The following is a 12103-nucleotide window of genomic DNA, read 5'->3' as shown; positions in this document are numbered from 1 at the left end:
ATGCAGCTGCGCGGTTCCGGGAGCTGGTTTTTGTAGTCTCAGAGTCTTGGCCGCTGATGGGATTACTTTATATATTCAATAATACAATAAAGTAAGTAAGTAAAGGCCCTCCCCGTTGATCATCGATTTGCTCGAGCGGGCCCAGTAACGTCTCCATTGGAGACTTTGTTGTTACTGTGTCTGGCATATCGAATACTCTCGGTAGCTTGCTGGGCTCTCCGAGAGCAAATCGATGATCAATAATACAGTATACCTCATATATGAGCTGGAGTGATAACACAGAAGTCGGGCATTTGCCTTGCATGTGGCTTACCCAGGTTTGATTCCTCTGCCCCTCTCGGAGAGCCTGGCAAGCTACTGAGTGTATATCTTGCCCGCATGGTAGAGCCTGGCAAGCTACCCATGACATATTTGTTATGCCAAACACAGTAACAAGCCTTCAATGCTTTAGTAACAACAAGTCTCACAATAGAGATGTTACTTGGCCCGCTCAAGCAAATCAATGAAGCACAAGAGGACAGTGACAGTGACCTCATATATTATTCAGTAATACAATATACCTCATATATTGTATAAGTTAGCTGAAAAGGACTCAAAAATGCTAGAGCAATGAATTTTGAACAGAATAAAGAGCATGATATTTGGTTTCCTGTGATCTTGGATAAGGACTATAAATTCCTTAAGCCTCCATGTCATCAAGGATTAAATGGGAAGAAGCAAGCCCTTTTGGAAAACAATATGGATGATTCTCAAAAAAATTAGAAATTGAACTCCCATTTGACCCAGCAATACCACTCCTGGTAGTATATCCCAGAGAGGCAAAAAAAGTACGAAATGACATCTGCACTTGTATGTTCATTGCTGCACTGTTCACAGTAGCCAAAATCTGGAAAAAACCCGAATGCCCGAGAACTGATGACTGGTTAAAGAAACTTTGGTACATCTTCACAATGGAATACAATGCAGCTGTTAGAAAACATGAAGTCATGAAATTTACATACAAGTGGTTCTACATGCAAAGTATCATGCTAAGTGAAATGAGCCAGAAAGAGAGGGACAGACATAGGAAGACTGCACTCACCTGGGGAATATAAAGTAACAGAACGGGAGACAAACACCCAATAATAGTTGAGATAAGTACCAGGAAGTCTGCTCCAGGGCTTGGAAGCCAGCAGCACATGTTGGGGGAAAAGGCAGCTCAGACAGAGAAGGGAACACCTAGTAAAGGATATTTGGAGGACTCACTCAGGATATGAGACGCATGCTGAAAGTAGACTATAGACCGGACACGATAGCCACTCAATACCTCTGTTGCAAACTACAAGACCCTAAAGGAAAGAGAGAGCAAAAGGGAATGCCCTGCCACAGAGGCGGGGTGGGGTGAGGGGGATGGGGTGGAGGAGTGGGTGGGATACTGGGATCATTGGTGGTGGAGAATGGGCACTGGTGGAGGGATGGATACTCGATCATTGTACAACTGAAACCCAAGCATGAAAGTTTATAAGTCTACAACTGTACTTCATGGTGTTTCACTAATAAAAATAAATAAATAGGAAGAAGCAGAAAGCTCACTTAGAGAATTAGGATGAGACTTCAATGTCATGATAGGTTTTAAAGTATTTTGTAAGCAATGGAAGTACTCATACATAGATGACAGATAAAGGAAATGAGCATAAATACACAATGAAATTATACTCAATTATAAAAATATAATATATTGCTATTAAAAGCATAATGGAACCAGCTTAAAGTCTGCAAAACAAAGTCAATCAAAAGAAAAAAAGACAATTGAATCATTCACTTCTGTGTGCAATACAAGGATATAATATTGGTAAATATGCAAAAAGAAACAAAATAATACTCCACCAATCAGTAAACACTGACAAAGAGAACTGAGATTATTCCAAGGAATACACTGGGATTAAGAGACAAAAGGGGTTGGGTGTTAAAATATACTGGTATGCTGGAGAAGGCATGTTTTCAGCATCATTAGGAAAAATAAAGTAAATAAAACTACCGCCCACTAGGATCAAAAGTAGAATAGAGATGCTTCTTAGATATTCTAAGTTGCAGAGAACTCTGAATCTGAAATAAAGGCAAAAGAGCCTTATCTTCCACTTATGCTGCATTCCCAATTTATATTGGTGAGTAACAGCACTCCAGTCTTCACAAATAAATCGGGTGTCATTAGAGTGACAACTCCAACATAGGGCATAGCACACATTGACGCTGGCAAAACATGTAAGCATAGGGCATATCATAAGTGTGGTAGAAAAGAAAAACAAAAATTAGTAACTGTACCAAGGTGTCCTAGTAGCTCAGACTAGTACTAACAAAATGCAATTAAAATGTGAACAAAGCTTTTAGCAGTCTGCGGGATCTTGAAAACCAAAAGAATGTTGCAGGTAAAAGGGTGTCACCTGGACATAAGAATGAATTCTGCAATGGTTACACAAATTCAACCTAAACCCAGAACCTATTCCCACTGTGTATCACATGGAACTTCCTGTTTCACTTCACTTCCAGAACAAAATAGTCATGGTTCCTAGACCCCAATTTGTGCTGCCTTAAGACTGGGGGTGACAAAAGGAGAGAGAGAACAAAAGTGACTGCCCTGCCACAGAGGCAGAGTGGGATGGGGGGATTGGGGGGTGGGAGGGATACTGGGACCCATGGTGGTGGAAAATGGGCACTGGTGGAAGGATGGGTACTTGATCATTGTATAACTGAAACCCAAGCACAAAGATTTGTAAGTCTACAACTGTACCTCATGGTGTTTCACTAATAAAAATTAAAAAAAAAAAAAAGACTGGGGGTGAGAGGGCTGGATAGATAGCACAGCGGGTAGGGCATTGCCTTGCATGCGGCCGAACCAGGTTTGATTCCCAGCATCCCATATGGTCCCCTGAGCACTGCTAGGAGTAACTCCTGAGTGCAGAGCCAGGAGTAACCCCTGTGCAACACCAGATGTGAACCAAAAAGAAAAAAAAAATAGACTGGAGGTGAGAATACAAGATTTCTGTACCTAACTCTAGGTCCCATGCCTGGACCTAAAACTCAACTTATCCTGTGAAAGGGGAGCCTGCTATTGCTCACAGCCTCCCCTCCTCCCTATGTAGACAGGCTGAATGGCCAGGAAGTTTTCTAAAGCAAAAGGAACATGCTTAGTTAATGCTAGCATCATTGACTGGCCAGTATTACAAGTATATGGGAGAGAGTAAGGAAAATGGAGGAAGAAGAAGCGGACCCCACAAACCAGCTTCACATATAATGTTAAATTTGTTGTAGTCTCAGTGAAAATAGTAAAAAAATAATATTAATTGTATTAGTACATTGAATTTAACCTAGACTATAATTTAAACACTCAACAAATGTATAAGATGATTTACTCATTTTGTCTATACTCTACAAAATCCAAAGGTACTTGTACTTCTCAGTTTAGGCCAGCCAGCCCTCACATTTTCTTAATGACCAATCATGCTGGGCAGCACAGTCCTGTCCATCTTCACCCAGGCCCATAGAATGTGTATTGAAGGTCACAATTTGTGCATGGGCAAGTGATGCTTCATGACTGTTCCTCCTATACATCAGGCGATCAACGGGTTTAATTCCCAACACTGCAGGGTCTCCTGAACACATCACTGCATCTTGGGTACCAAACATTCAGAGAAATCATTCCATGTGTAGTTGCTGAATCAATGACTAAAAGATTTGACTGAATCAGGTATTCTCACAAAGAAAGCTGGGTTTTTGAAGCTAAAGGAGTGAAGGGATTATATTGAATTTAATGACTGCTACAGTGTATGGCTGTTAATGAATGAATGAGTGGGCCAGATCTAGTTGAGTTACTGCTGTTCCAAACTGGCTCAGAGTTAGTCTTTATTTCCCCAGTCTATCATCATAAAGACTCTACTCAGGATAGTGCCTCTTTGTGCTGAGGTCACTCACGGGCATTTTCTATGTAACCAGGGATTCCTGGTTCTTTGGATTTTGTGTCATCCCTTGATTTAATCTTACTACCTATCGCACCATGTTTCTGCTAGCAATTTTGTTTTCCTTTGTTTCTAAGGAAGCATTTATGTGGGGATCGGGATTTGTTTGCAACAGGAATAGAGCAGGCTCTTGCCTGCAGACAGCTGTATTTACAAAAGCAGATTCCTTTCAAGTATTAAGCATCCACTTACATAGTTGAGGCATTTAGAGAAGCATGGATATAGAGAACTTGTGACTTCTTTCTGACACTTGGATGACTGTAGAGTTCAGGGTTTCCTTGCTTTTGCCTTCCACTCCCTTCCTTCCAATCCCCTGGTTTTCCTGTATGGATCAAATCTTTTCCATAAGGGAGTGGGTGTGGTATCTAACTCCTCCACAAATAGGTCGCGCCTGTTTCCAGGATTGGTCTAGAAACATTCAGGTGGCCTACCCAGGCCAGGGTGGATCTAAGCCTCCTGGGGCAGAACCTCCTGTCCTCCTGGCTCTAGTCACTGAGAGCCTTCTTGTATGGCAGCTCTCTCTTTTCAGCAATTGGTGAGACATCTCCCTTTTGTTTACTGTGAAGCCGACATTTAATTCTCACATGGGCCTTACCATGTCATGTTTGTACAAACCTTTCAAAACCTCATCTTAGGATACAAAGTGTCACTGAAACATGACAGTAGGATCAGTAGGATAAAGCCACCCACCTGCCCATTAAATCTGGACACAGGGCCCATTGCAACTGGTTGAATGTATTGCGCCTCTCAGAAACCCTTTAAATATCCTGCTGCTCACTCTGGTCTTTTTGAACCACTTCCTTCAGGTAGCTCTTCTTTATTCTCAGGATCATGACCAGGATCAAAGCACAACTCTGCTTGTGAGTCTCTTTGTACCTTTATTAAAGTCAACACACAGTATCACATTTTCACACCTTCAAGGAAGGTTTCTTTCTCTCTTTTTTTTTTTAATGCCAACTATGAACACTCTGAACTCAAGATTGTGTCTTATCTTTATTTACAGGCCAAGGCCACACAAAAACTAGATCTCCAGTAAGGATCTGTAACTAAATGCATGTAAATGAAATGAACCAACAGACAATACACTCACAGTGTGGAAGAGAAAGGAAGACATCTGATCTCAGACACAATTTCTCACCAGGCTACAAGTCACAGGCATTGGGAGTTCAGCCCCAATGACATCTCTCACTGCCAATTCCACCTTCCCTGTTCCTGTTTCAAGGCTGCTCTGAACCAAGCAAAGTGTGCAAAGAGGATGGTTACCCATCAACCAAGGTGACCTCAAATGAGCAAAGGTCACCCAGTGCAGCTGGCAGAGGCAGAAGATGGAGACGGGCAGGTGCATGAGAAACCTGCAGTGCCCTTGCTGTTCCAAGGAGCAGGCTACCCTCAGAATGACCCCTCTGGGTCCTAGAGGTCAGTCTTCCTGGTCACAGCCTAGGAACATCATTGTCAAATGTCCCTGCCCCCTACTTTTCTTCCTTCTTCCACCTCCACCCACAAACAACTTTCCAGACAAATAAGTTAGAGGCCTGGGGTTATTTTAGAGCCCATCAGAACTTGGCCTGTGGGATAAGGTACACCTGGACCAACCACCTCTAAATGACTCTCAGTGCAGAGACAGTTCCAGACCATGCCCATTGACTCAGGTGACCCCTCATTGCAGGTGCTGGTTTAATGAGGGCTTCTGGAACTTTCTTCATCCACAATCTCTTTACACTCAAGAAATGTTTACATAATCCTAGGCCCAAAGGTTTACAAGTCAAACATTTACTGATAAATCATAAACAAATGTATTTTAAAACAAATTTCTAAAATTTTCCTGCCACCCCTGCCTTATCTGACTCCGTAGAGGGTCACCACCCACAGGTTATGACAGTTTAAGGCTTAAATGAAGATGTGACTCCAAGCCACTTAACTAGCCCACAAAGATTTCAGAGGTGGGTGAGTGCGCTTCAGAACCCCACTTTCCAGCGTGTCCTCTCCATCTGCCTGTTAGCTTGGGAAAGGGCGAGGGAGGACCCTGTGGGGAAGGGCCACTCTGGGAACAAGGTGCCACAGCATTCAGAGTCAAAAATAGTGACTTTGGCCACCTCTGCCACCTGTTAATAGTGTAGTGTAGTTCAGGACCCCTTTTGGCATAGCTGGGTCATCTCACTGATCAGAGTCTCTACTCTGAGTCCTGGGTTTCTCTGTCCTCTTCCGGGTTCCCAGGGAGCTCGATTCCCGCCTTGGCCCCGCCCACGCCCACCCAGGCCACGCCCACCTAGCAAAGCCCAAATGCACCTGGCCCCGCCCACGCCCACCTAGGCCCCGCCCACAGACACCAGGCGCACACACCTGGCCCCATACACACTCACTTTCGCACAGGCGGCGCCGCAGCTTGCCACGGATCTTGTCGATGGCGTTGAAGTCAGACACGTGGAAGACGTGTGCAGACTTGGGCTCGGACGCGATCTCCTCCAGCTCTTCCTTGAGCGCCTCCCCTACGCCCACTGCAAAGATGCGGATGCCAGCGCGGTGCGCCGCGGCTGCAGCGTCCAGCACCAGGTCCTGGCTGCGGCCGTCGGTCAGGAGGATGGCCACCTGCTTGTAGGCTCGGTCGCCCGGACGGCCGCCTGCCTGCGGGGAGAAGCTGTGGCGGGTGATGTACCGCAGCGCGTCGCCCGTGTTGGTGTTGCCTCCGTGGTAGGCCAGTTGCCGCGCGGCCGTCTTGACCTCCTCCTGAGAGCTGAAGTGACCCAGCTCGAAGGCTGGGGTAGGCCGGTCACTATAACGGACGACCCCCACGCGGGTGCGGTCTGGGCCAACCTCGAAGGTGTCCACCAGGTTGGCCACCCACTGCCGGACCTTCTCAAAGTCCTCCTTTCCCACGCTAGAAGAGGTGTCCAAGAGGAAGACCAGATCATAGTGGACAGTTTTGCAACCTGCAGAAGAGAGTGAAGGGTAGCACAGGGCAAACCAGTGTGGTCCAAGGGACACATAGATTTTCAAACACACATCACTCTGCCTCTCACTGTCAAGGGGGCTTTGTCTGAAGCCTGACAGCTCCAAACCTCAGTTTCGAAACTTAGCCTTATGATAATGAAGGTGCGGTATACAATCACAATGAAACACTATGCAACTGCAAAGAAGATGAAATCCTGTAACTCCCTACAACTTGGATGGAACTATAGATATCATGTTTATGGGTAAATATGTCGAAGAAAAAGGGAAAACACTGGATGATTTCACTTTTCTGTGGTGAAAAAATAATGGAAGAGGAAATGCAAGATATCAAAGAGAAGGATATAAAAAAAAAACTGCTACCTACACCATAGAACTAAGGACAGGGAAGGAGAGAAACCAAGGAAAAGAAGGAAGAAAAAGTTGACAGATGTAGCGGACTCAGACACATTGATGGAGTAGAGGTGTGGTATATTTACATGTCTGAACTACACAACCAATAAAACTGAACCTGTAAGATCCAAATTTCAACAACCAATTTTTAAAAAGGTATCTGTTGGGTCAAAGCGATAGGAGAGCAGTAGAGCATTTTTCTTGTTCATGGCTGACCCAGGTTCCATCCTTGGTACGTACCCATATCATTCCTCAAGTCTGGCAGGAGTGATCCCTGGCACAGAACCAGGAGTAAGCCCTGAAAATCACCACATGTGGCCCCAAACAAAAACAAACCAAAAAAAAATATATATATATATATCTGTAAAGGAGGTAGGCAGGGGCATGGGAGTGAAACTGAGGACATTCATTGTTGGAGGGAAGTTGACATTGATGATAGGAATGGTATTAGAACATTGTAAATTATGGATTAGAACTTTATTATGCATTAGAACTTTGAAAATTATGGTCCCTAAATAATTTTTTAAAAATATATACATACACCGGTCGTGCATATGCTGCCCGAGCCCATGTGCTGCTTGCGCCCACATGGCCGAGCACATGTGGTGCCCGAGCACATGTGTCGCCCGCATCTCCCCTCTTGAGATGTACTTTCATGCTTTCGTGTCTAATGCTAGGATGTGTGTAGGGGCTCTCTCTGCCCTTAAAGAAGCCCGTGTTCTCTCTTGAGTACGTTACTCTCTCACTCTCTCTCCCCCTCCGTACCAAAAAATACTCCAAATAAAATCTATTTACTTCAAATATATATATATATATATATATATATACACATACACCAAAAAATGAGCATTGCTAAGACTGTTGTGAACTTCAGTTGAAAACACCAAATCTTTTGACATAAGACTAGAAAATATTCATAGCATAGTCAAGTTATTCAAATATTGTTATTTTGGTTAAAACTATTTCATTTTTAGCCCCTGAATCTTAAATATGTTTTTCAATTTTATTTTTACAAAAGTGTGAAGGAAAAACACTGTTTAATCTACCATATCAAATTTTAAAATTTTCCTAGGAAAAGTCAGATTTATGGGAGGCTAAAAATTATTTGTGAAAAATCATGGCAGCACTGCCAAGCAAAATGTCTGGGTTGAACTCCAAGAACAATCACCAAAGTAAATCTACTTCAATAACAATCACCACATACTCCTGTGGAGGAATGTGGGAAAATTCTGACAGGGATGCTTGAAAAAGAATTCTTATTTGCCAACATGGATTCGTTGTTCCAATATATTGTTGTGAGGGGCAAGGGGAAGAAAAACTTAGTATGTCTCTGTGTGTGATTATGTGTGAGAGAACATACTGAAAGAAACACTTCTGGCAAACAGATGCAGAAATGAGACTTGGTATTTAATAGTGCTGATTTCATATTTAAAATTAGTTTGTAGCACTGTAGCACTGTCCTCCTGTTGTTCATCCTTTTTCTCGAGCAGGCACCAATAACGTCTCACAACAAATTGTGAGAATTGTTGTTACTGTTTTTGGCATATTGAATACGTCAAGGGGAGCTTGCCAGGCTTTGTTTAAGTTTTAAAAAAGAAATAAGGTATCGGGTTTGTGGCTCAAGTCATATCGCATACATGTTCAACTGAGGCCCTGGGTTTGATTCCCCGCACTGCATTTCCTCCTTCCCACACTCACATGCATACATGTACGCACACACTTCACTATCATGCTCAAAGACAACACACTTCTAAATGTTTAACATCTCTCTTTCTTTCCAGTATTTAAAATCCCAATTATAACCTGCCTGTTGGGAGTCGAGGAAAATCCCTGCCTTAGCAGGATTGCTCTCTAACAGGATTAGACCTTTTGGAATGTGTTTGCCCAGATATATAGATTCAGAGATGATTCCGAGGGAGTTTTTCTCCTTGGAACAAAAGGTCACCCTTCTGTCCGTGGGACAATAATATCCAATCTGTTCAGGATAACTGCTGCTAAGAGCCCGGCAGGATCTGGCCTGTGGGCTGTAATCACTGAACAAATTTGTTCTAAGGTTGCAGAAGTCCATTTATTCGAGATGTCTCACCAAGGGATTCTTTGGAGTCTGTGCTGCATTTGCCCTAAGAGTGCAGGGAATAGAGGCACTGAATAGCATGTGATATTGAAAAGTGTTCTATCAGGATGGGCTCTGAAGCTGGGGTCAGTGCCTTCACTTCTGACCTCAATTCTGCCACAGGCTTTGCCACTATGACCCCCCAGCAGGGGACTGCTTCCATCTGGGCCTCTGTTTCCCACTTGGCAAAGTGAGGACAAGGAGTCTTTGAGCCTTTTCGCCTCTCAATGTGATAATCCTGTGTATCAGCCTAAACTTGGGGTCATCTGGATGGACAGAGAAATCCACCAGAAGCAATGCATTCCTCGCATGAAAACCAGATGCCTGTACCATTGTGTTTTCAGCCAGCCAGACCTGGAAGGGCTCCAGCAAAGTAAAATGCTTGAGACAAATTTGTAAGTGGAATATCAATATCCCAGTCTTCGGGGAGTTTTGTTATTTTTGGTTTTCTTTGCAGGTTAAAAGAAGAAACAGTGTGAGTTCAGAAGTAATGAATGCTCTTGGGATTGTAAATTTCACTTTTTGGAGGAGCTCTGAGCCTCTTTTTAAGTTCTTCAAAACGGGGCAGTATGTTAAGAACATATATTTACTGACAGGAACTTCTCCCTGTGCTCCTACAGGGGTCCCAAAGTGTCCTGTTCTGGGTATTATATTTATATAGTATTCTATTATTGTGTAGTGTAATAATATAATAACATAATATTATTAATGTCGCACTGTCTTCTCATTGTTCATCGATTTGCTCGAGCAGGCCCAGTAACGTCTCCATTGTGAGACTTGTTGTTAATGTGTTTGGCATATCTAACACACCAAGGGTAGTTTCCCAGGCTTTGCCATGTGGGCAAGATACTCTCGGCAGCTTGCCGGGCTCTCTGAGAGGGGCAGAGGAATCGAACCCTGGTCGGCCAGGTTGACTGATTATTAATGTAATATAATTAATATTGTTATAATAATATTATTATTAAGGTATTGTATCTCTAAATTTTATCTTCCTACATGTCCTCCACTTATGTCTCTCCCAGGGAGGGTCTCAGACTGGAGGGAAAGCCAGCACTCACCTCCTTTCCCTGCTACCCCTGTGGCTTCCTTCTCTAGTAAACTTTCCCAGTTCCTCCTTCTATTCCACTGACATGTTCTCCTCACTGTCCTGGTAAACCCACTCTTGCTGGACTCCAAGTGTATCCATTTCCCTGGCTTGTTACCACAAAGTCCTAATGCAGATTTTTTTCCTCTTTTTCCTACGACCCTACGAGCTATTGAGAGAAAAGTTCATAACACATTACATTCACCTGCTATCTAAGAGTCTGCAGTTTTCCTATATTTTTTTCATCAAATGATACTCATCACTTATTTATAAGACAAATATGTCAAGTACTCTCAGATCCTCTCAAAGCAATATGCCAAATCATCTGATAGAACATATAAAGTCTAAAATAACACTAACATCTAATAAAAACTGGAATTACAGAAATAGATGTCATGGAAAGCATACTAAAAACATGTTCCTTGTCATTTTCTCTCATAAAAGGAGAAATCCATATTGAATTTCTTGTTTATCAAAAACAGGTCCTAGTACATGCCATTCAGAAAATTAATAAAATTTTTATGAATGAAGGTATCTCTGTATAACTGACTCACAATTGTGCTCAGGTAGGTCACTCCTTTGTGTCTATCTCTGTCCTGGCCACCTCCTCTGGCTCAACTCCAAATGTCTTTCTTGCTCACTTGCTCTCTCTTGCTCTCTCTCTGTCTCTCTTTCACTCACTCTCGCTCTTTCACACGCATATACATATATACACACAGGAAATACACTTGTAAATACATGGCTACTACACACATTGGTTGGAGGACCACTGACACAGTTCTGATAGGAGGAATACTCTCTTATACACATGCACATGCAGGTAGTAGCTTACACATAGGTACATGTCTGCACCCCGCACTCGGACACACATGGATGGTCACACTGACTGCTCAGACAAAACTCAGCCCTATCATAGCCCATGGTCCCCACCTGCCCTCTGGGCTTGACAGCCATTCTCCCCACTCCACAGCAACAGCATCCCAAGGAGGCAGGTTACAGCATTCCCTCGAAGACCAGCCATGGCTCTCCTGTGCTTGGGGATAAGCATTTCTCAGCCAGGAAGACTCAGTATCAGGTCTACTGGAGCATCGCCTGTGTAGAAAAAGACATACAGTCACTGAAAAGTCTTCAAGCTGAGAAGCCACAAGAAACCATTTGAAAACAATTTCCCGACTCAGCCTCCTGAATGTCTTCATTCCTCTGATTTATCTTTTCACACTGCCCACAGTGCAGTCTTCCAAAGAACCAATCCCCATGCAGCATAGCCCAATTCACTGATTCAACCATCCACTCCACCTCCAACCAAACAGAAAAAGCGTATGGAGCAGCTGCCAGGCCAGTCACTACTGAAGCACTAGGACTATACCTGAGGCATTATCCCATTATTTTGATGCTAGTTTCTACTTTTGGACACAGTAAACTGTTTTGTTAAATATTTTACAATCTACTGTCTTCAGACTTAAATCTCTACCAATATTTAATTGTCCTTCTTCCCCCTGTAATGTTTTTTTCAAGAGAGGTTTGGAAAATTGAAGGTCACAAACTCTATGAGAGAGAGAAAGAGAGAGACAGAGA

The 12103-nt window shown here is 43.3% G+C and overlaps 1 protein-coding gene across 1 annotated transcript in view; it reads right to left on the bottom strand.

Annotated features, from left to right (window-relative positions):
• The window catches only part of COL22A1 (collagen type XXII alpha 1 chain), a 266878-nt gene extending 255148 nt beyond the window's left edge, over nt 1–11730 (bottom strand). Inside the window, exons 1-2 of the mRNA XM_056112005.1 lie at nt 11459–11730; nt 6353–6919 (exon numbers count right to left, since the gene is read on the bottom strand). Coding sequence (XP_055967980.1) covers nt 6353–6919; nt 11459–11576 — 685 coding nt within the window. The 5' untranslated portion in view covers nt 11577–11730. The remainder of the gene's footprint in view (nt 1–6352; nt 6920–11458) is intronic.
• Nucleotides 11731–12103: the final 373 nt, after the last annotated feature.

This window comes from Sorex fumeus, unplaced genomic scaffold (assembly GCF_029834395.1).
Source record: "Sorex fumeus unplaced genomic scaffold, SorFum_2.1 ptg000002l, whole genome shotgun sequence".
Classification (NCBI taxonomy): domain Eukaryota; kingdom Metazoa; phylum Chordata; class Mammalia; order Eulipotyphla; family Soricidae; genus Sorex; species Sorex fumeus.
Note: the sequence above shows the minus strand (reverse complement) of the source record. Positions and strands in the feature narration are given on the sequence as shown.